At 40.4% G+C, this 27,994-nt stretch overlaps 1 protein-coding gene across 1 annotated transcript; it reads right to left on the bottom strand.

Moving 5' to 3' along the window:
- Nucleotides 1–945: 945 nt before the first annotated feature.
- On the bottom strand, nucleotides 946–27,155 carry LOC149846065 (serine/threonine-protein kinase PEPKR2-like). Its single transcript, XM_089997836.1, has 5 exons — nucleotides 26,698–27,155; nucleotides 26,430–26,541; nucleotides 25,129–26,197; nucleotides 2,001–2,297; nucleotides 946–1,629 (listed from the first exon to the last, which is right to left on the bottom strand). Exons 3-5 carry the CDS (start codon nucleotides 25,907–25,909, stop codon nucleotides 1,199–1,201), a joined length of 1,509 nt encoding a protein of 502 aa, XP_089853962.1. The 5' UTR covers nucleotides 25,910–26,197; nucleotides 26,430–26,541; nucleotides 26,698–27,155; the 3' UTR covers nucleotides 946–1,198.
- Between the last annotated feature and the right edge of the window lie 839 nt (nucleotides 27,156–27,994).

Below are 27,994 nucleotides of genomic sequence, written 5' to 3' on the forward strand. Positions count from 1 at the left end.
TTTTAACGAAATGTAGGGCTGGGACACTAGCCGAACAAGAGTTTGAAGTGTTCAAGCTTGGCTCACTCTGGTGGCAAGACAAGCCAACTAGCCAAGTTCAAGTTCATAATGAGCCCAACTAACTCATTTACAAAAAACATCCATTGTTTTAGAGCTGGAAGGAATAGGATTAAAAAAAAAATGCATTCTTTTAGAGCTAGAAGTAATAAGATATGACCGTTAAACTTATTTTTTGCAAACCAAATAGTTGAATCATATGTTTCACATGTACTATGATGTAAAATATATTTTTGGAGCTCACACGAGTAGAGATGAAGAGTACCCATTGTTCATGTTCAGCATCAAGCCTGTTCGGGGAGTTTGAAAAAGCTCATTATAAGCTGAGCCTCACGCAGCTTGGCTTGTTTTTCAACCTTAATAACAAGGAACCCTCAACGAGAATTGGGTCAATTAACGGGCCCCGGGTGATAACATGACCACCCCAGGTGCCAAATTGATAATCATAGTTAAATAAACAGACCTTTTTGAGGAATTTCTCAATAAATAAAAGATCTATTTGTGGATTTTTACAGTATAATTGGTAAACCTAAAATAACAATAAATTAGGCAGCCGTAGGTAACTTTTACAAGAAGAAAAACAAAATAAAAAAGGTCGTTCCCTGATTATAAATATTGTTTTTTCTTAAACTGGAAAAATAAATAGATCATGAAACCGTTAAAACTAAATTTAAAAAAAAAAAGTCCAAAGGCTACCTTAGAGATGATGATGAAGCTATTGCCCAACCAAAGTCTTTGGTTAGCCACATGGTATCATCTTAATATGTTGGAATTCTTACCCCACACACCTTGGTTAAGACAGTAAGAAGAAATAGGACGAGAAACACAACCGCATCCAATGTGATGCAGACTACAGAGACGACCTTTTGGTACACAATATGCAGGGTCAGAAATAGGACTTTGTTTATTAATCCACGAGACAACATGTTCACGTCTGCGTCCGAACCCACTTGCAAATTTACAGACATTTACACGGCTTACCCAAACTTTGGTTAGGTCAATTAAGAAAAAAACCCTACAGGTTATAAAGAAAATAACCAGGTAATTTCTTCTTCGTGGTAGGTTTGACACCGTCCACCAGCACAGTCACATTATCTTAGTCCCCATATTGGAGTCCTCCGGAGGAATGCCAAGTCAACCTTCAAAATGCTGTACATAGGTTAGCCTTCATGTTAGAGGAGCATTCATACTGGATCGGGAATGTTGGCCCACAAAGTCTGCTTCGTTTCGGTTCAGATATCCTTACACGTGAGATCGCAGCTGCAAGTGCATCAACCAATCCACAATCTCCTTGCTCTTCCAGTTTTTGACTGTAACTTTCAGACAAACATACTTGGCTCAACACATCTATAGGCCCTGCACTTGATCCACAAACCCCAAAAGATCCCCTGGGCTCAATTACATCAGTTGGTTCAAGGGGGGCCACACCCTGGTTTCTGATCTTTGACTTGAATGACAGCCGATTTAGTGCATGGTCAGTGCAAAACAGTGTAGCACCCTGATTTCTGATCTTTGACTTGAATGACACGGGCTTTAGTGCATGATCTGTGTAGAACAGTATCCATGGATGACCTGAAACCAGAATCAGGACAAGCCAACATCCAAATGAAAAAAAAAAGAAAAGAAAAGAAAATAGAAGGAAGCTATATTATAGTGCCCAGGGCAGTGATATAAGATTGAAAACAATGACATTGTTTCAGACTGGGACTCGCAAGATATCGCAACAGACGTCAGCACAGTTTCAACTTTCAAATTGAAGGAAACAATGAAACGAACCCTGATGATAGATGTGTCCTGTTAGGATATTAGCACATTTAACATGAACATAAGAGTACAAGTGCAAAATGAAGACTTCCGTGGAATGCTCCAAAAGGTAGCCTAAAGAAACTTAAAAAAATGGAATAGAAAATTCAGGTGTCCAAAATGAGAGGATGTTTACTCACATAATACTTCCTCTGCAGTTATTCTTGTTTTTACATCCCTTGTCAGCATGCGGCAAAGTAAATCCCGTGCTAGCCCAGAAACAGAATCCCAAACCCCATGATGGAAATCCAGTTTCACAGTTTTAATAGCTTCAAAAATGGCTTCCAATGATTTTCCCTGGAATGGCAGGAAACCAACCAACAGAGCATGAAGGAGGACACCTGCACCCCAAATATCCACTTTTTCAGAATAATCCCCCAACAGAACTTCAGGTGCAACATATGCAGGACTCCCAGCAACACCAGACAAGCTCTGACCTGGAGCAAAAAGAACTAATATTAACGAAACTTTACAAGTAAAACAAATTGGATTTCGAATAAAAGAAAACAAAGAAGTTCCACACTTGTATCTGTAACATTGCAAGAGCACTATATTCATGTAATAGAAGCCAGCACAAAGGAAACATCAACAAAAAAGTCAAAAACACCAGAACATAGAAAACAAGAGATCCAACAAAATGTTCCAAGTTTCATGGACGAAGCATTTCAGTGCTGCAAGAGTTTTCCAATATATTCATGCAACAAAAGCCACTATATTGCACACACACGCTATATTCATGGACCAAGAAGTTCAATGTTCGTTTTTGTAATGTTGCAAGCACGCTAGGCTTGTTCGTTTCATTTGGCTCAATTACCAGCCCACCAAAGAGGCAATCATTCTGTGGCTGTAAAACAATAAAAATCACCATCACCACAACCACCACCATCATAGAGCTTTATCCCAACAGCTATAAAACAGTAAACAAGCTCTAGAAAAGTATCCATGAATGGCTGCCATGCTGCATTGTATGATTAAAGAGAAAAATGCAACACATAACAATGCTAGGAGGCTAAGAATTTTTTGTAAAAATGTAACTTGTACTATAACGAACTTCCACATTGAATTGTTAACTGAAGTTGCCTCAGTCTTCATTCATTTTTTCCCAACATTACCATTCATTCGATACTTTTCCTTTTTCTCTTCGCTAGAGAAAGTGTAGAATTTTTAAAAAGTTGACATCTTCAAAACTTTGTGAAACTGCTCAAATAAAATTAGTTGAATGATCTAGCGAATGCGACTGTGTGATTACCTGTGGACTGCCATAAAACATAAGCAAATATTCCTTGAATTATCATCTGCTTGTTTTCATTGACTAGACATGCCATTGAGAAACTAATATTATAGTGTAAATACAATCTTCAAACCCATTATTCTTCATATATGCATGGCATAGAACTGTGGAGGCCTGTTAACTAAAATAATGTCTCCATGTTCAATTGGAGCACATAATCCAAGTGTTCCCTTGTGACTTACAGTGTAAAGTTGCGTCTAGAGTCTGTTTTGCTTTCGTTGAGTCTGATGTAAGTTGCCCAGTTCAGGTTAATCAATACCCCCCCGAAGGGGCAGCCCGTATACTTGAACGGTAAGAGGCCTACGGGCTAAATTGTGAATGAATTAAATGCGTTGAGATTTCTTTTGTTCACTCTCGTTGTGATTGCAATTTTTCTCCCTCCATTCTCTCTTGCACTCTTATTACAAGCTTCCACGATTGACAAACGAGCGATAAGTAGGCATGCGGCGGTAAGGAAGAACCATTGCGTCGTGCTAGCCTATTGAAGGAAATAGGCCCGTGACAAGTGGTATCAAAGTTCGTTCTCATGCTGAGAAAGGGACTCCGGAGTCGGTGTCGACAGACGCGCCGACAAGTTACGATTTGTGAGCAAGACATCGTGGTACCCTATCAAAACTTGCGTAACACCAAAAACAAGACAGTTGCCGAAGCTGAGGATATGAGTTCACCTCAGGGCCAAGAGCAAATAGCTGCAACTGTCAACAAGTTGGTGGAAGATGTGACTTCGCACAAAGAAGTGATTTCACGCGCAGTTGAATCATTCAATGGATTGAATGATGTGGTGGCGAGCCTGCAAGAGCAGGTGATCTTACTGATGGAACAGGTCACTTCGTTGACGACAAGAGTGGTCAACTTGCAAACTGAAGTATGAGAGTTTCAGTTGAAGAGTCGTACATTGCAGCGGAAAGTGACCCTAAATGGGGAAAATGGTGATCAAAGATTGATGTGCCAAGACCAGCAAAGTTCAATGGTTCTCGCGACAGCAAGGCTTCAATGGTTCTCGCGACAGCAAGGCCATTGAAAACTTCTTGTTCCAAGTAGAAGACAAATTGGATATTTAGAATGTGACAATTGAAGATCACAGGATTAAGGTTGCAGCAACTCTACTCGATGAAGATGTCATCGCTTGGTAGAGGCGGAAGCGCAGTGACATGAAGAGGGGTCAATGCGTAATAGACACCTTTGACGACTTTAAAATGGAATTGCCCAACTAATTCATGTCGATGAATGTGCAAAGATAGGCCTATATGATGGTGTCGGATCTTAAACATACTGGTTTGTTGCAAGGCTATGTCATAATGTTCCTGAAGCTTATGCTTGAGGTGCCTAAGATGCCAGATAAGGACAAGCTCAATTGGTTCATTGTGGGACTTTAGCCATGAGAAAGGAGCAACCCCAGTATTTTGAAAGATGCATACGTGACAGTCGACCGCTTAGCTGACACTCAGGGCAAGCCCTTCACCCCATCAACAAAGGTAGGAAAGAAGCCTGACCACAGAGGCAAGAAAGATGAGCGACGCGACAACAAAAGTGAGGCATCGACATCCCACCAATTTGATAAGAAACAGAACTTCAAGAAGTATAGCAACAGCAATAAGGGAGCAGTTGTTACTTGTTGATTCTATGGCGATAGGCATATCGCTACGCGGTATCCGAAGCGTCCTGTAAAAGGCGATGGGCAAGCCAATGCAGCGCAGGTAAAATGCAGTGACACTGAGACCATGCAACCAAGAATGGGGGTCATGCTATCGATTAACGCAGCTAGAAGTTGCACAACTGAAAACATGCAGGTCAGTAAGGAACTCATGTACATAGAAATCATTACGAATGAAAAGTCTACTTCAGCAATGGTAGACTCCGGGGCCGCACACAATTTCTTATCACGGGAAGAGGAGGAGCAGTTGGGCTTGAAGTCCGGGCCAAAGCAGAGGACGATCAAAACAATGAACTCTGAGGCCAAGCCCATCCTTAGTGAAGCAAGGGAAGTGCAATCTAAATTGAGAGTTGGGCCGCAAGGCCAACTCCTCTATAGTACCTCTGAACGATTTTAAGATGATTTTGGGTATGAAGTTTCTACGCAGCCAGAATGTGATGATACTGCCAAAGTTTAACTCGTTGACGATTAAGGAGCCAAACCAGTCACACAGTTCAGTGCCTTACTCAGAAAGGCAAGACTTCAGTGTTGTCGGCAATGCAAATGAAGAAGGGTGTCAAGCGTGAGGAGCAGACATTCTTAGTTGTCGTGCATGCAGGAGAAGAGAAGGTGCAAGCAATAGTGCTACTGACCCTAGCCCCACTGTTGGCGGAGTTTCGGAGGGTGATGCCTTCAGAATTGCTGAAGCGTATACCACAAAGACGCGAGGTCGACCATAAGATTGAGTTGACTCCGAGAGCGAAGCCTCCCGCAATGGTTCTATACCGCATGGAGTCAGCGGAGCTAAAAGAGTTGTGCATGCAGTTGGGCGAAATGTTGGATGCAGGCATCGTTTGTCCATCAAAAGCACCATTTGGCGCCCCAGCCCTATTTCAGATGAAACATGACGGCTTCAAGCGGTTGTGTTTGGACTACCGTGAGTTAAACAAGGTCACAGTAAAAAATAAGTACCTACTGCCACTAATAGTGGAATTATTCGATCAGTTGGGCAGTGCCCGAGCTTTTTCAAAGCTAGACTTGAAATCGGGTTACTGGCAGGTGAGAATTGCAGATGGTGATGAGTCGAAGACAACTTGCATCACCCGCTATGGTGCTTACGAATTCTTAGTAATGCCATTGGGATTGATGAATGCTCCAGCCACGTTCACGGCCCTAATAAATCAGATTTTATACCCTTAGACAAGTTTATGGTAGTCTACTTGGATGACATCGTGATTTACAGCAACAACATAGAGGAACATGTTGGGCACTTGCGAACAGTATTTCAGGTGCTAAAGATGAATGTCATTTGTGTTAAACAAGAGAAGTGTTTCTTCGATCAGGAGAAGATCAACTTCCTCGACCACGTTGCGGGGCGTGGTGTGTTGCGCATGGATGGGCAAAAGATAAGAGTCATCCATGAATGGGTTCCGCCAAACAAAGTGTCAGAGTTGCGATCATTCTTTGGTTTGGCGAATTACTATTGACGGTTCATCGAAGGTTAATCCCTCATTGTTGCGCCCCTCACGGATTTGCTTAAGAAGAATCGGGTATGGCTCTGGACAGGAGCATGCCAAGATACCTTCAATGGCTTGAAGAAAGCCTTGGTGAGGGAAGATGTGTTGCGATTGCCGGACCACACAAGACCCTTTGAGGTCCACACAGACCTTGTCATCGACGGAGTTATTATGCAAGACGGTCATTCGATCGCATATGAGAGTTGTAAGCTAAAGGGTGCAGAGAGGCGTTACACGATGCATGAAAGTGAGATGACAACCATCGTGTATTGCCTCAGGACTTGGCAGCACTACCTTCTGGGTGTTCAGTTCATCGTCAAGACAGACAATGTTGCCACGAGCTATTTTGAGACACAGAAGAAGTTGATGCCTAAGCAAGATTGGTGGTAGATGTTTTTGGCTGAGTTCGACTTTGCCTTAGAGTACAAGGTTGGGAAGACCAATGTAGTTGCGGACGCCTTGAGCCGCAGAGCTAAACTGACTGTTGCGCGTGCAGAGCCTTCTGTAGTGCATTTGGAGGGCGTTTTGCTGAGCCGCATTCGCGAAGGTACGCAGCAGGATCCGACGGCGCAACACCTTGTTTCTCTGATGCAAGCAAGGAAGACTCGACAATTTTGGCTACAAGACGGCCTCCTCGTGACAAAAGGGAAACGCATCTTCGTGCCGCGGTGAGGAAGCCTCCATCGAGAATTACTTAAAAAGTGTCATGATACATTATGGGCTGACCATCCTGGTCAGGAGCAGAACTTAGCACTCTTTGAGTGCAGCTACTATTGGTCGCAGATGAGAGATGACGTGGAGAGGTACGTGCAAACGTGCCTCGTCTGCCAGCAAGACAAGGAAATCAACCAGAAGTCAGTCGGTCTTCTTGAGCCTCTACCGATTCCAGAACGTCCTTGAGAAAGCATCTCCATGGACTTCATTGTTAGTCTACCAAAGGTAGATGGCACCAACTCCATCATTGTGGTGGTTGATTGTTTCTCAAATTATGCCACCTTCATCCGAGCTTCAAAGAAGTGCCCTGCAGAGAAGATTGCAGAGTTTGTAAAGCACGTGGTGAAGCACTGGGGCATACCAGGGAGCATTGTGAGTTATCGCAATGCTCGCTTCAAGGGCAAGTTCTGGCGTGAAGTATTTCGTCTATTTAGCAATGATTTGTTGTTTTCAACAAACTTCCATCAGCAAACCGATGAGCAAACAGAGCGCATCAACGGGATACTTGAGCAGTACCTTAGGCACTTTGTTAGTGCTAATCAGAAAAATTGGGTTAAGCTCCTTGACGTGGCGCAATTATGTTACAATCTACATAAAAGCAAGTCTTCAGGACATAACCCGTTTGAAATAGTCACGGGACAGCAGTCGCTGACCCCGCACACTCTTGTCGCGCAAGAAAAGGGAAGGTCATCCTTCGCCTATCAATTTATTTGAGGCTGGCACAAGTACAATGAGTTGGCGAAGGCATTCCTACATAAGGCGACAAAGAGAACGAAGAAGTAGGCGGACAAGCATCGTCGGCCCGCTGGGTTCCAAGTTGGAGACCAAGTGTTGGTGAAGCTTTATCCTGATTGCACAAGCATCTTCCGCGAGCGGCACCACGGACTGATTAGAAAGTATGAAGGATCATTTACCATCACAAAGAAGGTGGGCAAACTGGCATACAAGCTGGAGTTGCCCCCAGATTTCAAGGTGCACCCGGTGTTCCACGTGTGCAACCTCAAACAGTTCCATACAGATCACGGAGATCTGGAACGTAACGTGCCACAACGCGCTCCCATCATGCAGAGTGCCCCAGCAACACAACGGAACAAGAAGCACCTCAGTTAGATCCTTCACTATAAGGTCAACTACTTGAGCGAAGCGAAGAAATACCGAGTGCAGTGGGAGGAAACAACAGAACCTACATGGGAGCCAACTTTCCGGATGAACAGTTGCTACCCGGCTAAAGTCAGGGCTAAACATGAAGCAAATGGCGCTGAAGACGATGCATGATTTAAAGGGGGGAGCATGTTCCCTTGTGACTTACATTGTAAAGTTGCATCTAGAGTCTGTTTTGCTTTAGTTGAGTCTGATGTAAGTTGCCCGGTTTAGGTTAATCAATACCCCGAAGGGGCAGCCCGTATACTTGAATTGTAAGAGGCCTACGGGCTAAATTGTGAATGAATTAAATGCGTTGAGATTTCTTTTGTTCACCCTCGTTGTGATTGCTTCTTGTGAATGCAATTCTTCTCCCTCCATTCTCTCTTGCTCTCTTGCACTCAAATTACAAGATTGTGCGATTGTAAGTGAGCTATAAGTAGGCTTGCGACGGTAAGGAAGGACCGTCGTGCCGGGCTGGCCTATTAAAAGAAATAGGCCTGTGACATCGTGTACCATATTAAATGCATAAAGGACACGAAACAAAGACTGGATGTGTTACATAAGTGCTCTTATAGAGGCATCATGTAGTCAACAACATTAACCCAGACTACAAGTTTGATACTCAAAGCAAGGATGTCATCTTAATAGAAAATCTAGTCCATAGCTGCAAGTAGCCTGTCGACTAGGCCCATGCCTTCTAGTAGATCAAGACCTAGTCAACTGACTAGGCCGGTTAAACAGTTAACATAGGCAACTTTTGTTTTCTTATTCAAATTAACTTAAGAGAAGTGGTACCTCTCTCTCTGTCTCTCCTTTTTTTCCCGAAGAGAAAGAAAGGATGAATTTCTAAATAATTATATTTTGATGATAAGGTGTCATCATCAAAAAAAGCACAACGCCAAAATAAGTCGACCCTAGACTAGAGAACTAATATAGCATGCCCCCAGTCAGGTCACAAGCTGCCCACCTATGCCGCATAGACACGGCAAAAGGAAATGGGACTCATAATTTTTCTATCATCATTGTCTAAGTTGAAGTATCCCTGTGACATGGCAGGCCAGTTAACTATTGCCCACAAAAGGAATTTTGATATACGAGTGAATAGCCAAAGGACTACGGCACCAAATGGATTGGATATAAGACAAACCATGTTAGATCCAAATCAGAATCTGAAATACACAATGCAGATCAGAATCTGGAACCAGATCCAATATGGTAGGGTTGACTCCAGATCCGAAACATGTGGTATTACCGGTAAAAAACTAAGCTCATCAGATTTTGATGAGTCTAAATTAGATCCGACCTAAAATACTAACCCGAGTGTGAGAAAATAAATTTAGTAAATTTGAATCCTAACTGAAACACAGTTGGGTCTCACAGTAAGGATCTGAATCCAGAAATAAAATGCCAGATTCAGATCAGATATACAAGTACATATGATCTGTTTGCATCCCTGCATAGAACTATAATACATATATTTGAAAACCCACTTCTTATGCACCTTCCAAGTACACTACCAAGCTAAGGACAGTTATCCTTTCTGCACCACAAACCATTTATTTCCCATTTTAACAGCCCAAGGGACCATCAAAACTTCTCTCAGGGAAGCAGTCTAAGGTACTCTTCTATCTAGTCTTCCCAAGCCATTTGCAAGACATCAATGAAGGGGCAATCTCAAAAAACATATTGATAGAGGTCTCAACACGACGATGATACAAAATACAAATACTTACAAAATAAAAATACTTGGAAGTTGAAACCCTTTGTGCTTTTATTGCTCTGAATTTGGGAATTCTTTCATACATACCAGCAAAGCAAAAGACTATGCCCTAGGGACTAGAGTCCAGGCCCTAACCCCACAACATGGACTCTAAGAAGAAGAACCTTTCTCCTTTATTTCAATTTTTTTTTTCATCTCCACCTCTTCCTCCTCTTCTCCTCTATCTCACCCCTTGTTTTCTTCTTTTTTCCTCTCCTTCTCCTCCTTCTTTCTTTTCAATTCCCCCATTGACACCTAGGCCTTTAATGACCTAGCACTATCAGATATTGGTGTGCACCTTGCAATGTGTACACATAAAGAGAATTGAGAAGGGAAAGAGAACAAGAGAAAGCAAGGGATAGTTGTTTGTGAAAGTTCCTAGCATGAACCATTAGGGGATGTGAGGTTATTTATACTAAGAAATCTGTATGCCCAATAAATCAAAGGACAAAAATAACTATGTTGTAAGGAAGGAATATAAAACTAGTAAAACCCAAGTTATGACTATAATACACATAATGAAATATGAAAATCACGACTTTCACACCTGTCAAACCAAGCATACACATCTTAGAATTTGGTCCAACAAGCCTCGGTTTAGATCCTCCACTTTTCCCAAACAAGATGCTTGTCTAGTAATGTGTTTGATTTTATTAAGTTGTATGGAGTTCATAGATAGAAAATGGACTGCAATTATTACAATACAATACGGATGTAATGAAACAAGCAGAAATACCAAAGGGATCCTAACACAAGCACAACTAGCCACTAAAGGCACACACAACACAATGTAAAAGTATAGGATTCACTTAAGAAATGCTTAGAAAAGCATAGCATTTACACGGGGTTTCAACCCCTATTTATAATACAAGAGAGTAAAGGAGGCAGCCCAACTAGGCATTGGGCTAGCCCCCAACGGTCATATTTATGAGCGTTGGGAGCAGCCCAATGTCTAGTTGGGCAGGCCCAACAGCCATAAAGTACACAACAATAATAAAAAGAAAAGAAAAAAAATAGAAAAAGATACACAAGCCTCTAATAGGCTGACACCTATACATTGGTAAAATGACTGAAATACCCTTGATGGGTATTTCAGTTTACATAAAACAGAAAACAATAAAATGGAATATATATGTACATAGATATTTTAACACTTCCCCTCAAACTTACGGTGTGATCACCAAAAGTTTGTTAAGGTACAAAAAACGAGGTGAAAGCAAGGCCTTAGCGAAGAAGTCAGACTTCTAACATTCTGAATTTACATAAGGTAATTCAATAATTTCTCACAAAAAATCTTCTCAGACATAGTGGCAATCCATCTCTACATACTTGCTGCATTAATGGAAGGTGTGGTTGCTTGTAATATAGATAGCACTCTTATTGTTGTTTCACATCTTCGAAGGACTAGAGATGATTAGGCCCATATCTTTAAAAATCTCAACCAAATGATTTTCTTTGATTGTCATGACTCTATATTCAACTTCGGTGGATGACAGGTTGCTTCTTGCACCTCCAAGATATAAGAGATTCACCTAAAAAAATATGAACCCATAGCTGAGACTCTATCATAAAGATTACCTCTCCAATCAACATCAGTATAAGGAATTAACTCTAAAGAAGAGAAAGATGATATAAGTAGCCCTTTGGTGATAGGGCCTCTGATATATTCGACAATTCTGAGAATAACACTCATATGCACCGTAGTTGGTGCATGCTAAAACTGACTGGCTGATTAAACCGCATGAGAGATGTCTGGCCTGGTGATGGAAAAGTCAAGGATCCAACCAATTGTCAATATGGAGTTGGTGTTAGAAATCCACCTGGACCTGCATTGAGAAAGAGAGGGAGGGAGAGACGAAGAGAAGAAAGCAAGAAGGGGTCTGCGGCTGTCACGATTTCTATATGAAATCGTGACCTAAATTAATTCATTTATAACTTTACTTTACACAGGTATGGATCCGGGTCTGGTGTATCCAGACCCGATTAAAAAGAAAAGAGGTATAACATATACTGTACACCATCTTTACAATCTTTACATGGATCGGGTCGGATCCTGGGTCGGATCCTAGGTCGGATCCTTTTGCACCTTTTTCACCCCCCCCCTCAAGTTGATCATGGTTTTGGACCATGAACAACTTGCCTTTAAGCATCCAAAAACGATCATTTGTTAACCCTTTGGTAAATATGTCTGCAACTTGTCTTTCAGTAGAGATGAATTCAGGCTCAATCTCTTTTTCTTCAACCTTCTGTCTCACAAAGTGTTGGTCAATCTCAATGTGCTTAGCACGACTGTGATGTACTGGATTGAATGACATGTTGATAGCACTTTGGTTGTCACATAGCAAGGTAGTGTGGGAGATCTTTTCTCTTACTTTAGTTAGTAGATGCCTGATCCATGTGACTTCGGCAGTAGCAGCAGCCATGGATCTATACTCAGCCTCAGTGCTTGATCTAGCGATAGCCTTTTGTTTTCTACTGCTCCAAGAGACTAAATTTTTTTTCAATGAAGACACAATATCCTGATGTAGATCTTTGTTCGTCAGGATCTCCTGCCCAGTCTGCATCACAATATACAGTAAGTTTGTGTTCATCTTTGCCATATGACTGTGGTGAATATATCAATTCATCCCCAATAGTCTCTTTCAGATATCTAAGGATCCTCTTGATTGCTTCCATATGTCCAATACATGGCGCATGCATAAATTGAGACACTTAAACGATGTCAGGTCTAGTAAATGTGAGGTACTGTAACATTCCTATTATGCTTCGATACCTGGTGGGGTCATCACACAGATCTCCATCATCAGCGCTAAGTTTTTTATGAAACGCACTCGGAGTTCCTAGAGGTTTGCAGTCTTTCATGCCTGCCTTGCTGAGAACGTCTACGGTGTACTTATGCTGAGTGAGTGTCAAGCCATGAGCCTGGTTATCAACTTCTACACCAAGAAAATAACGTAGAACTCCAAGATCTTTCATTTGAACCACTGACCTAGTAATGCTTTTACTTCTTGAATGTGGGCTGCAGAGTTTCCTGTGATGATAATATCATCGAAATAAATTAATAATAGAGTAGTCATAGTCTGACTTTTAAAAATAAATAATGAGTGGTCCAGCATGGAACGTGAAAATCCATGTTTCTGAATCTCTAGCGAGAAGCTATCAAACCAAGAGCGAGATGCTTGCTTCGGACCATAGATAGCTTTGTTTAACCTGCACACATGGGTTTTACAATTTTGTTCTTGATATCCAGGGGGTTGTTCCATGTATACTTCCTTCTTCAAATCTCCATGCAAGAATGCATTTTTCACATCAAGCTGACTCAACTTTCATCCATGTTCAACAACCAGAGAAATAATAATTTGAATTGTTCTCATTCTTACAACCGGACTAAAGGTCTCATCATAGTCTTGCACTGCTTCTCGAGTGAATCCTTTTGCCACAAGCCTTGCCTTATATCGTTCAATGGTTCCATCTGGCTTGTACTTTATTTTGTAGACCCATTTACATCCGACAACATTTTTGTCAGGTGGTCTGGAAACAACTTCCCAGGTTCCACATTCATGCAAGGCTTGCATTTTATCATTCATGGCTTCTACCCATTTGGTAGAAGTGGCTGTCTGATGGTACATAACGGGCTCATCTTCCTTATTGAGGGCAGTTAAAAAGAGTTGAAGATCCAAGGAGAAGTTGTTATAGCTAACTCACCTGTCAATAGGATGTCGTATGCGGTTTGATTTTCTGACCTCAAGAGTATGAGAAGGAGTCGGATTGGCGACTGAAACATGATCTGAATGGCTTGATGTTGTCGGTCTCTGTCTAGAATAGACAATGCCTTTGTATATGCCTGGTACTTCCTCTGCATTCTGTGATCCCGACGTCCCAGGGTTCTCAAACATTTCTTCTTCTTGTTGCACGCAATCTGAGGAACATGCTTTATTGGAGCTAGCAAAAAGTTCTGAACTCAGCCAAGGATAGTAAACTTCAGTAGGCATGTTCGTTGTGTCAGCTTCGTAATCAAAATTTTGTTCATCAAAGACAACATTTCTTAAGGTTCTGATGTGTTTGTTGGTGGGATCATAACACCTATATCCTTTGTAGTCATCTGCATATCCCACAAACCTACATTTTTTGGGCCTTGTCCTGAAACTTATTTCTCAGGGACTGATCAAAATGCATATAGCAAACACATCCAAAAGCACGCAGATCATGATAACTAGGATGAGCTCCAAAAATACAGTGATAACCAGAACCATAGACAATCTATTTACCACATGTACGGCAGAATGGAAAGCTTTTGTCCATAGGTTGATGGGAAGATTACTGTCATGAAGCATACTCATAGCACTTTCAACGATATACCTATGTTTTCGCTCACCAATCCCATTTTGTTGAGGGGTGTGAGGGCAGAACACCCTTCTTTCCTATTCCGTTATTTCGAAGAAAAGAAATAAAATCACGGGATGAGAATTCCCCACCTCCATCACATTGGAAAAATTGAATGGACTCAGAAAATTGATTTTTGACCAAGAAAAGAAAATTTTGAAACAAAGAGAAGACTACCGATTTATTTTTTATGAAATATATCCAAGTGTATCGAGAATAGTTATCAACAAAAATTAGATAGTATCTGCTCCCAGATCCAAAGGCAATTGGGGCGGGTCTCCATACATCAGAACAAATTATTTCAAAAGGTTTTGAAGCTCTCTTATTAATGGAATGGAAAGGCAATACATGACTCTTGCATGAAAGACAACTGAAACACTTATGACTGCTCTCATCCCCATTGAAACTTTCTTTTGGAATGAGATTATAGAGACAAGTTTTTCAATAAAATGACTCCCACAATGTCCTAATCAACTATGCCATAAGAATGGCTTATTACATTCAGAAATACTAAAAACATTAGCATAAGAGGATGAACATGACTCTAATGAAGGCTTCGAATTCAGATGAACAGGGCGGACAGCATGACATGGAGCTTCTTCAAAGACATACATATTACCTCGTCTCTTTCCTTTAACGAATGTTTCTCTCGTGCATAGGTCCTTGACCTGCACAGAGGAGGGGGTGAATTCAACTGAAGCATTATTATCATCAATAAGTTTGGAAACAGAGACAATATTTTTCCTGATGTCAGGAGCATAAAGAACGTCAAAAAGAGTAAGAGTGGAATATGACATGGGAATGACAGTTTTTCCAACATGAGAAACAAGATGGTGGGATCCATTTCTAGTGAAATCTTACTTTTTCCAAAATAAGGAATAGGGTTAGAAATTTTACCTGCATCGCCTGTCACATGAGTCATTGCCCCTAAGTCGACAAACCAAGTGCCTTCGTCACTCTGCTTCAATTTCAACTCTGACAAGGCAGATATCATCAGATCTTTAATCTCTCCACTGTTTCTGGTATTTATGAATCTTCTTTTGGTTTTTGTCTGTGGACCATTTCCTTTATTCTCTGGATTATGCCAACAGTTCGCCTTGATATGACTCTTTTTGTTACAAAGGAAGCAAGTAGGGATGGATCTTGGTCCCTGCGCGTGGGTTAACATGTTTGGAGTGGGAAGTAGACCACGCGCTCCGTATCCACTTTGCCCTTGTCCTCCTCATCCCCGTCCTCTACCATGAATCAGGCATGTGGCAAAAACTTCTTGAGAATTTGGGTGAATGTGCGTTTCTTCAGAGAATCCTTTCAAAGTCATTTCATACTGGATCAATTTGGCTCGTAGCTCATCAAAGGTAGGAAGAACAGGAAGGCACAATAGTGAAGTGACTATCATATTGTAGTCAGATCCCAATCCACTCAGAGTTTGTTGCACCATGTCATTGTCACTTACGGCACATCCTATAACTGCAAGTTGATCTGTGATGATCATTATTTTGTTTAAATATTCTATTATGGTCATGGAGTCTTTTCTTAACAACTGAAATTCCCTTTTCAGAAAAACCATCCTTGCTTGAGAAACCTGCGAATATGTCTGAACCAGTCGTTCTCAGAGTTGTAGTGTTGTACAATTGTCGGGAATGGCAACAAGGACCTCTTGAGACAGAGTTGAGGTGATGTATACAACAACTAATTGATCTTTCCTTTCCCAATTGAGAAATTCTATATTTTTGACATACACGATCGAACTCGCCCCTTGATCATCTTTCTCTTCTCTCGGAACAAATTCTGGTGGGACTGGGGTGGTTTCATCCAGGTGACCTAAGAGACCTTGGCTCCTTATAAAAGGAATGATTTGTCTCTTCCAAATCAAGAAGTTTGAGGTATTCAACTTTTCAAAAACGAGTTGGTTGAAAACTTAAAGAAATATTTGATTGAGAGGAATAAGGATCCATAGAGAGTGAAATTCAGCAAGAGTGTTCACGAAGTGCAAGAGTTTTCACGAAATGCTCAGCTGTCAGATTCAGAGAATAGAGAGACTGAACCTTTTTCTATGCACTCCAAAAAACTGATATTGATGTAAAAAAACTTTCCCACGTTAAATATATTTTCAAACAAATAGCAAAAAGAGAAACAAGAAGAAAACTACACGACAGGTGTATATTTGAATATGTAGAAATAGATGCATGGAGGGGATTGGACAAAGGGAGATCGAATAGACGATAGCAATAAAGGGGTCAAGCAAGCAATATCAAACAAAACTGAAATGGGGCACGTGATTGGTCTGATGTTTCACGTGAATCGATTTCAACGATTCACGTGAAATACAGCCACTCGTTTTTCACAGTTTGGGTTCACGTGAATCCCAGATCCAAGAGAGAAGCAAGCCCACGTGAGATGGGAAAATTTCAGAAAAGAAGGGAAAAACGAGAGAAGAAAGAAAATGAAGAAGAGTAGAAAAGGGGAGGAACGAAAAACCACAAAACTCCGATTGCCGCACCTGCCGGAACCTTTTTTTGCCCTTAGCCAGATCTTTGCTCTGATACCATGTTAGAAATCCACTTGTACCTGCATTGAGAAAGAGAGAGGGAGAGACGAAGAGAAGAAAGCAAGAAGGGGTCTGCGGCTGTCACGATTTCTATATGAAATCGTGACCTAAATTAATTCATTTATAACTTTACTTTACACAGGTATGGATTCGGGTCTGGTGTATCCAGACCCGATTAAAAAGAAAAGAGGTATAACGTATATTGTACACAATCTTTACATGGATCGGGTCGGATCTTGGGTCGGATCCTTTTGCGCATTTTTCAGTTGGATCGTCAAGTAGAGTTTCATCCTCCAATCTTAATTTTGCATTTAAAACTTCTGACGTATCAACCCTTTTATCATCAAAGATTTCATATTTGGCAATAATATATGCAAACAGTTTCATTTGAGACAACACAAGGACAATAAGTCACTTCAATACCTAGAAAATACCTTAGAAAACTGAGGTAAGTCACTTCAACACAAGGATCCATCCCCTTTTGTTTTGACCTTATAGACCCACCTACATCTTAAAGTCTTTGTTCCTATAGATAATTGTTGAATTTCTTAAATCTTGGCTTTCTCAGGGGCACCTATTTCTAAGCTCATAACATCAATCCATTCGAGAATTTCCTTAGCCACTTTGTAGGTTGCAGGTTTATAAAAAGAGTGAATAGACAAAAGACAAGCTCTATATCTAGGAGAAAGTCTCATAAGACAAATCTTTCAGGATGTCTAAAGGGTCTAATAGATTTCCTAATACTAGATTCTCCTAGATTTTGGTTTTGTCAGTATCTATCAAGTGCACATGGAGGATAAGTAATAAGTTTGAATGTAATGAGTCTAAGGGATCTTTCCAAGAATACATTTGTTACATATAAACTCTTTATTCCAAGAGTTTTTCAAAAACAGAAAAAACAGATAACTTAGAAACATTAGGAGGACCTAATCTTTGATGTCATAAAGAAATATATTTTTCCTTGACAAAATTACAAAATGATTCTTTAGAAAGATGAAGAAAATCCATGTAGTAGAGGTTTCCCTTCCTATAGCTTTCCCTAATCAACTACACTTGCTAGCGATCCTGCACCCAGCATTTTTTTTTACCCAAAATCTGAGATTTGAGAGACGGATAAAAGATTTAAATTAAGTTTTGGAACAACTCTAACTTTAGGTACTTGAAAACTTTTTGAAATGTTTGAAAATATTCCAATACTTTTGATTTCAAGGTTAGTTCCATCGACCGAAGAAACACAAGAGTTACAAAAAGATTTTGTGCATTCAGATAAGAGAGATTCTAAAGGGGTCATGTCAAAAGATGTCAAGAATCCAAGAAAGCATACATGGAGCGGCGGCACCGAAAGTGGATGCGGAGGAAGTCTTAAGAAATTGTTGAAATGCTTCTGTTAGATGTTTAATAGAATCCTTAAGTTTTTCTTCTCTCATGATACCTCCACCACCTTTTGGGGTGGCATTTCATCAACGGTTGCTACCTTTCTTTTTAAATTAGGACAATCCGGTCTAATGTGTCTCAACTGTTGACAAAAATGACAAATCACTCCTCCTCTTCCTCCATTGTTATATGTTCCTCCTCCATTGTTGTTTTTCCAAAATTGAGGAGGTTTACATACTTTGACATTATTACTGGGTCTTCACACGGCAAGAACCTCTTCACTTCCTTTTGTCATGCCAAGTCGAGTCTCAGCGTGGTATATTTCCCCAAGTGCATCATCAATTGAGATAGTTTCGGTCCTATGCAAGATATTGGACTTAACTTGCTCAAATTCGAGTCTTAACCAAAATAGGAAGGAAAACAAATGTTTCTCCGCAAGTTGCTTTTGCCTCTTTTTAATGGCAGAACCTTCCCATATGGGTTCAAGCAAGACTAATTCATCGTACGGAGGTGAGAAAGTACCACAATAGTCGCTCACACTCTTATCTCCTTGTATAACACCTCAAATCTTTTCTTGTAAAAAGTATTTTCGTGCCAAGTCTTTTTGCATGAACATACATCTAATAGAAAGCCATGCCTCACTTGCCTTTTTAAATTTGACGTAGTGTTCTTTAAGTGCAACCTCTCTTTCTTCATCATTGAGAATCTTCACTTGGTCACCATCCTTTTTGGTGAGTATGAGTTGTGGTTCACATGTGGTACCACTCAAGTACCCTCATAATTTATTCTCCTTAATGTGGTGCTCCATAGCGGCACCCACATCAAACAGTTGTCATTTAGCTTGAAGGCAATCATTGTAATGGATTATTTTTCACCCATTTGGATCAAGTAAGACTTTGCATGTGAATGGATCTTCCTTTGCAATCACGAACTTTTGGAGAAGAGGTACACAAATACAAGAGCCTTAAGCTATAATACCATGTAATGAAACATGCAAAAATAACAAAGGGATCCTAATAAGGATCAACACAAATACAAATGAAGTGCAGAAGCACCAATTCATCTAAAGATGATACAAAGTGAGAACAATCTCAAGAACATAACACACAAACACTAGTCACTAAGAGCATACTCAATAGCTACTAAGGCACACACAACACAATGTAAAAATATAGGATTCACTTAAGAAATGCTTAGAAAAGCATAGCATTTACAAGGGGTTTCAACCCCTATTTATAATACAAGAGAGAGTAAAGGGGGCAGCCCAACTAGGCATTGGGCTAGCCCTCGACAGTCATATTTATGACCGAGCAGCCCAACGTCTAGTTGGGCTGGCCCAACAGCCATAAAGTACACAATAATAATAAAAAGAAAAGAAAAAAAATAGAAAAAGATACACAAAACTCTAATAGGCTGACACTTATACATTGGTGAAATGACTGAAATACCCTTGATGGGTATTTCAGTTTACATAAAACAAAAAACAATAAAATGGAATATATATATATATATATATATATATATATATATATTTGTACATAGATATTTTAACAATGGATTGTGATGGAGAGCAATCAAAAGATGTATCCAAGTAACCTCAGTTGTCATAGATGCCACAGCACAATATTCAATTTCTACACTAGACTTAGACACACCTTATTTTCTATTACTACATAAGACCAAGTGTCTATTCAAATAGACACATTACCCTGAAACCGACACCTTCTATTGGAATCTCTAGCACAACCTACATGTGAATATGCCGTAATGGCGATTCTGGATTTAGAGTGAATTGAAATCTCTTATACATGAACCCCTTAGTAGATGCCCCTTTCATATAATGCAGCATTATTTTAACTGCATCACTCATCGAGTGATGTTCTCGGTACTGATTATACTATATTGGACTTTGTAAAGATAAGATATTTAAGGCACTCATTGTGCTCCAATATTCTTCAAGATGTGATAGTAGTGCTCCATCATCTCCCAATCTAGCCTCCAAGGCCACAAGTGTCCCCATCAGTTTGCAATCAATCATACATGTGCACTTGAGTAGATCAATTGCATATTTATGAAGTGTTACAGTCATGAAATCAGGTCCCCCTTATCAATTTAAATGACCAAGAAATAAGGCAATGGCCTCAAATCCTTCATCTCAATTACTTTATGCAAATATTCTACAATGAGAAATATGAGCTTCACTACTACTAGTAATCACTATAAAATGACATAATAGTTATGTCATGAGTCTCAAAAACAGACAATCAACACTGTTGCAGATGAACTCAAAAAATGTTTCATCCTACTTCATAAAGCTATCAAACCAGGCCCTTGAAGCTTGCCTCAGCCCATAAATTGATTTCTTTAATTGAAGAATTTTCCTTTGTTGGTCACCCTAAGCATAGTCGGGCAGTGCTTCCATGCAAAGTTTGAAAACTCACTGGGTCAACTTGGTGACTCAGCCCTGATCGCCCAGTAACTGGGTCAAAAATGATGTTAGACTAGTTCTGACCAGGGACTCGCCTTGACTCGTCCTAGACTCGGTTGACTCGAGCGAGTCAAGCAAAGATCACTTGAAAAAAAAATATGAGTTTTAAAGTTTTAAAAACATGAAAAAAAAAATGAGTTTTATTGTTTTACTTGTAGTTTTTATGTTAACTTGTTTTAAGTTTCAAACATTGGGAATCAGGAAACCCGACATTAGGTTTCATGTTCCCTTCGTTTTTGGTTTTCCTCCTGAATCCCAATTTCCTCCATCCTCCCAGAGACAACGGCAACACCACAGCACTCAACCCACCAATGGCACAACGATGACCGGTGAACTCTCTCTCTCTCTCTCTCTCTCAAACATGAGGGTCATGAGGGTTGTGACGGTGACGGTGTGACATCTGTCCGACTCTGATGGGGTCATGGAGGAGGGGAAGGGGGAAGGGAAACCTCTCTCTCTCTCTGAAACGTGAACCGAAAGAAGGTTCACGTTTGGTGGTGGTGTTATTCTTGCAATTTTAAGGGGCCCCTCTTGGTTTGTTTGGCTTCTTGAAAGAGGGCTCACATTTGGGTTAATGTTGGTCTGGCTTATTTTGAATTTGGGAGTATTGAATGAGGGGATATTGGGGTTGGCTTGTTGTTATTGGCTGAGTTGTTGGATGGATCATGTAACGAGGTAGAGTAGCTTGGAATTCTGCTTTTCGAGCCTTTTTCTTGAAACCATTTATAGAACAAAAAATTGACATGCATCAAGAAACATTTAATCTAACTTGATATTGTTGGATTTAGATCATTTTTGTTTTCTTTTATTTCTCTTTTTTCAATTCCCTCCTCCCACTTAATCATGACAGCTTTGTTGCATGATAAAGAGCATGCACCTTGAAATGATATTGTTTCTTTTGTAAAGCTGGATGCTCAGAGCTCTATTAATTGGTTGTAATTTGTGATCTGTTGTTCTTGTAAGGGTGGATGTTCAGACCTCTATTTCTTGGTGCTTGTTTTGTTTGAGTTATGGCTTCAAAGCGGTATATAATATATATGTAAGATTGCTCTAAAATGGCAATTGGGAACGTGCTGATGTTTGGAAGTTTAGAGAGTGCAAAGTAAAGTGGAAGTTCAAATATCAGATTAATAATTCTTGGGAATGCTATGAGGGAATTTGAAATTTGCAAGTGCAGTCTCTTTTTTATTTGAAATTTTGCTCAGAATTTGCAGTCTTTTGGACTCCTTTTCGCTGATTATTTTAGGCTTTCATTTTGCCTAATTTTTTTCAACTTTACTAGTCAATTTCAATTTATTGAAGATCTTGAAGTTCAATGCCTGTTTTTGTTTTTGTTTTTGTTTTTGTTTTAATTCATTGATATTGTCAGACAGATTACATCAACTATGTCATAGAATCTATAGTTAGAGACTAGTTTAGTTGTTCGGTACTTCAATTTTTTGTTAGTAAATGACTAGATGTAGCTTAGTTGTAACTTAGCATGATGTTATTTGATTTATTTAGTGAGTTTAGAAGAAATCATGTCACTTTCTAGCATTTTTTGTATTTAGTTGACTAATAATACATTAATTTTATACAAAGTCAAAAGTTAACAAAACTGGGGCGAGTCACCAAGTTGACCCGCCTGAATCACAAGCCACTAGGGGATGAGCCAATTCCCGAGTCACTGGGTTTTCGAACCATGGTTTCGTGTACACATCTTCTTTAAGATCCCCATGCAAGAATGCATTATTCACGCCCATTTGAACTCTTTACTTTAAAGATCCCATGCAATAATCTTCCCTTTCCCTTAGAAATAAGTAGAGAACATCAAACTGATAGAAAAACCATCACCTTGATCATCATCCACTCTCATTCTTCAACACATTTCTAAACATGTCACGAGAAGCCTCAGTCAACCAACTCCCTTGAGCTCAACTTGCCATCTCCAAGAACAATGCCTTGCCTAGCAATAAATGGTTTCATCCAGAATTTCATATATCTCCATTGCACTAAGTGATGCTACTTTCAGATTCACCTTCTCACAGATCTCTCCTCATTTTTTCAGTAACTGCTTTAGACTGTTGCCAAGTTGCTAACAAAGGCTCTTTAACTCTATATCCAATAGGAAAGAGACTTACCTAACCTCAGCCAATACCAGAACGAGTATACTTGCCACCCACTCAACATGAATCTTCATAACTGATTGATGTTTCATGTACCTATGCATTCAACTTCATGTCAACCGCAAAATATCATGTTTCCCACTTTTAGTTGTTTTCTCAGCTACACAACCAGTAATCAATCACATTCCATTTATCTTCCCAGTTGACTTTGTCTTTGTTTTTTTATCTAATATAGGAAGAGCAATATAATCATTCAAAGGGAATACAACACATGCCACTCCCATACACAATATTGGTGGGAATCACCACCAGCAATGCCTCTAATCTATGCCAAGCCTCGAACATACACTTGCACACATGTGCAAGCAAATGAATATGCAACACGTGCATGCAAACACGTGTGTTGGCATGCACGCACACACCAAAACCACTCTATACACAATATTCATAGCAATCAAGGTTTTAGAAATGCTAAGCCTTGATGACAATAATAAGGGCAATGGTATTTCTAACTTCACTTGAGACTATTCACTGAGTTGTTCAAGCAACAGTTTGGCAAAAGAGTCATCAGCATTACTTGTGCCCTATGCAATTTCAAAAGGAAATTTTCATTTAGCTGCCACTGTTGCTAGTGTTGAAAAAACAAAACCAACTATAGCAACATAATGGTAGCAATAACAATAACAAGAAGAGGAAGTTGGACTGAAGTAATGAACTAGTTGCAGGGTCTCAAGCCAATCAAAACAAGTGGCCTAGAGCCGCCACCAGTTTAGCTCAAATAACAGATGAAAAGGTAGTAGCTAATATTAATGTGCCCAAAGGTCACAATAATTCAATGCAAACATAAATGCCAAATTAAGTGTGGCCATCAGGCCGTGCCAGACAGGCTGTCGGGTACCGGCCCGTATCTGGTCAGGCTCGGGCTGCAGTTTATAGCCCAGGCAAGAATGATGTTGGTCCAGGCCTGACCCGATCAGATAATCGGGCCGGGCCCATGTGCAAAATGCACAGGGCCCCACAACCCCGACCTGTTAACTGGGTCGGGCTTAAAGGTCCCAGACTGACCCAAGCCCGATTGTAACTGGATCAGGCCTGGCTCGGGCCTGTCAGTCCCTTATCGGACCAGCCCGGACCAATGGCCAGCCCTATGCCAAATAGATTCCTGCACATTTCTCTATTTAACCTTCTTTAGGAAAACAAAAGGTGAATAATTGAAAAGGAGCAATAGCTCTTCATTTTCACCAAGAAGTTTGTTGGAATTTGGGAAGATAAAGGAAATTTTAAAATATTGAATCTCAAAAACCTTAGATTAGAAATCTTAAAAAAGAGATGACATGAACAAGATGGGTGGAACCGATGGGAAAGACTTAAAAAATATAGAACAAATAAACCAAATGATTTGTTTGTTGAAAGGGTAATGCAAATATCCTTCGAGAAGCACAGCCATTTGGCCAAAAAGGTTAGTGAACCCTAGTCCATAGAAGTGAATGTACTATTCAGGTTTATCTCACTCTATCCAAACTGGACCACAGATTCACTTGAGGGCAAGGCTTACAGATTTCTGAAGTTCAAACAAGATGGGACTTGATATCTGAAGGAAAAAATAAAAAATGACAATGATGGCATGGCAGGGATGAAGCATAAGAACCAAAAAGAATAGAATCTGAGAAATCCATGCAGCCTCTACTTTTTTCTCCTTTTCTCCCCAAAGAAGCATATATGTAAACAATTATATGATGTCCAGACTAAACTTAACCCCTTCTTCTAGATTACAGGATGAAAAATCATTTGAACATTATGATTTCTGCTACACCAAACCAAGAAAGTTTCATTCTTCTCATTTTGACCAAAAGAAAAAAAATGCTGGCTCTGTGACTCTTCAATCTGGTTCACTAAATGAAATCAGTTGTTCTGGTGGGTTCAATCAAGTTTCAAACAATCGGTTAGAAGAATTCTACTCAGCATTCCTACATGCAGGGTAACAGAAGACAGAACATATATGATGTAAGATGGTAATTTCCAATTTCCACTTAGTTACTACCAGAAAAAAAAAAATAGATAAGACAACTTGTCGAGCCATCCAGATTTACACACTTTGTGAAATATGGTAGCTGATACCATTTGAGCAGCAGTTGTTAGACGGATCATAGCAGCAAGAACAGTTGAACTAAGGAAGTCAGATGCCACACAAGTAGCATTCAGCAGATGAGACAATCGTTGATTTGGAAACCAACATCTTCAGCATTAGAGTCAAAAATGAGATGGACAAAATCCAAACGAGGAATACTATTTAAAAAGGTTCAGCATTGTTACCATTTGAAACTCTCATGGCTAAACCAAAATCAGCAAGCTTTATCTTTCCTGACACAGTAAGAAGGATATTCTCAGGCTTTATATCGCGATGAACAACCCCCATCTCATGACAATACTTGATAACTAAAACTAGTTCCTTCAGCAGAGTAGCAGCTTGTCGCTCCGAATAGCGGCCTTGTTTTACCATCGAATCGAGCAAGCGACCACCAGGGCAAAACTCCATCACAAGGTGGAAAGACTCCAGATCCTCATAAACTGCCTTCAGTGTTACCACACTAGGGTGGCCCGACAGATGCTGCATTATTTCAACTTCTCTGTGAACAGTTTCTTCTCCATTTTTCATCAGAGTCTTGCACGCAAACTCTTCACCGCTTGCCTTACTCCAACACAATCTGACCAATCCAAATTTTCCCTGTCCAATTTCAGGGCCCAATATGTACTCCTGTTCAAGTTTCTTCTTCCTTCCTATTTGTGTGGCAGAGTCAATGCACCCCAACTTCCTCTTGAGCCCCCTCCCAAGAGGATCGGAAGCACAAGTCCGAGACCATCTGCAAATCGGGGCAGTAACAAAACATGTCAGCTTAATGGTACTAGAAGCACCAGCTTCTACTGGGGGATGCTCCTTGCACTTCTTTCTTAGGCGTGAATGCTCCTCCAAAGATAAATGGGACTCAGCAACAAAGGAGGATGAAGAATTGTGGCCAACGGATAAAATTTCTATGATTTCTGAGCGCACGAAGGACCCATTTCCTTTTCTCTTCCTTCTCAAGCATTGCACCATACTGCTTGAAAAATCTGTTGTGTCAGTAATACGAAGCCCTTTCGCTTCCTCTCCAGTCAAACCAAAGAGAACCCTCTTCCTCCAATGGATCAACTAAATTATCTATACTACTTTACAGAACAACTAAGTACCATTAAAGTGCACTCTCGCATATCCACAGAATTTTACAATTCCTGCCTCAGCATTCACAAGCAAAAGACAAGCAGGGACTCATTAAACCAACCAAACTTCGCCACTTTAGCGATTGAAAGAAACACCCATCTCCGCAACAGTTTCATCGATCTGGTTCTGAAGAAAACCAATGGAAACAATAAAAGAGAAATCAGGAAACTGCATACCGTCCCTGATCAAGACGAACGCAAGGAAACCCCCTCGGCAGGGGGGGGGGGGGGGGGGAATCATAAGAGAAAGAAAGCACCCCCAGAATCACCCCATTCGTGATCATATACGATAGGGAGGAAAAAGGAAGGTGCTGAGATGGGGAAGTGGGGAGGGGGGCAAGAAAGGAAGGAACCCATACCTGTCGACGGAACAATCCTCTTGTTCTTCTTCTTTCTTCCCATCCTAACAACTACAGCGCTGCAAGTTCCTGTGACCGATTCGCCCCTTGTCGCAAAGATCTGGTGAAAACCCTAACAACGGCACAACAACAGAGGATAAAAAAAAAATCACCGTCGCGCTCCAAAAGCCCTAACCAAACCTAGATAGAAGCAGACCTCACACTCATATAGAAACGGTGAAACTTTAGAGATCGGATGTGAGGAGAGTTTGTTGGGGTCGATGCCTACCTTCATCTAATGTGGATGATTCAGCGGCGAGCGGAAGGAACAAAACATCATCATCATTCACGGTCGCAGGCCCTTTCTTCCTTTCTTAGTTGGCATCAATAACAGAGAGTTAGATCGCCGTCGACCAACATGATCCCCCGCTTCGGTGTTCTTTTGTTTCGCAGATGACAAGACAACGGCAGCCCTTCCCTTCGCCTCACAGATTCTGGCCTGCCCTGGCACAAGCTGGAACTGGAAGGTTATGATTCACTCTCCACCGCCATCACAACTCAAAAGCTGCCAAACAACACATACACACACATGCATCATCGTCCTACCCTATCCCCCTGAGTCCCGACATGACACTGGAGTGAGGAAGAAGCAGATATCATAACATCAGCCAAGAATCAAGATCCCGAGTCAGTGCTTCTCTCTCACACTAAAAGGATTTTGCACCTCAATTTCCTTGAGTTTTACGCAAGTGATGTCCTCTAGTCCAGGACTCTAGGCTGCTGGTACTGGTAGCGAGCTGGCAATGGGTCGGGTCGAGTTCAGCTCCGATTGAAGCATGAGTTATCATGGGGTCGGGTCATGCTATTTTACAAATGATTAAGCATAAGAACTCGCTATTTAGTTTCTAGATAATATAAAAAAGAAACCATTTTTTTTTAAATCTTTAGAACAAATGTATTCATGGTCTTACTGATACGGGCCGTTCAGCATCTTACTAGAGAACCACCCACACCCTCACATTGACGTTGGCAATGTAGCCTAGCGGAGCGGGCAAAAAGAAAATAACATCATTATATTACCAATACTCATAAATACAATAACAGATCACTTTCTATTTGGAACGATCGATACGTATCAGAGAATCATATGACACATCTGAGTACAAATTCCAAGTGTTGCACTGATATTTGCAACAAGACGTGATGGGTTAGCCAAAGAAATATCTTTCAACGACTACTGCGCCAAGCATAACAAGTTGTTTGCATGAATTCCACACTCATTTAAGTGTTGTTTTGTTCCATATCAATCCTTTCCAAAGTGCTTGCTACCACAGCGAATGCATCAACAACGTATTTATCAACTCTATATTTACTAATCAATTGACTTCCTGAACACGTAGATGATACATATGGTTGGTTATCAACTCTATATTCACTAATCAATTAGTAAATCAATTGACTTCGTGAACATGTAGATGATACATATGGTTGGTTATCAACTCTATATTCACTATTCAATTAGTAAATCAATTGACTTGCCAAAATCTACGTTGACACAAAAATCATTCCAACCAATGATTTATTGT

Source organism: Nuphar pumila, chromosome 2, assembly GCF_984573655.1.
Source record: "Nuphar pumila chromosome 2, dmNupPumi1.hap1.1, whole genome shotgun sequence".
NCBI lineage: Eukaryota > Viridiplantae > Streptophyta > Magnoliopsida > Nymphaeales > Nymphaeaceae > Nuphar > Nuphar pumila.

Bases quoted from the DNA above. Each gene is read 5' to 3' on its own strand.
- LOC149846065 (XM_089997836.1), bottom strand. From the start codon at position 25,909: ATGGTGCAATGCTTGAGAAGGAAGAGAAAAGGAAATGGGTCCTTCGTG. The intron at 2,298-25,128 runs GTAACAATGCTG...TTTTTGCTCCAG, and splicing joins AGCCATGAGAGTTTCAAATG to GTCAGAGCTTGTCTGGTGTT. The intron at 1,630-2,000 runs GTGAGTAAACAT...TTCTGGTTTCAG, and splicing joins AACTGCAGAGGAAGTATTAT to GTCATCCATGGATACTGTTC.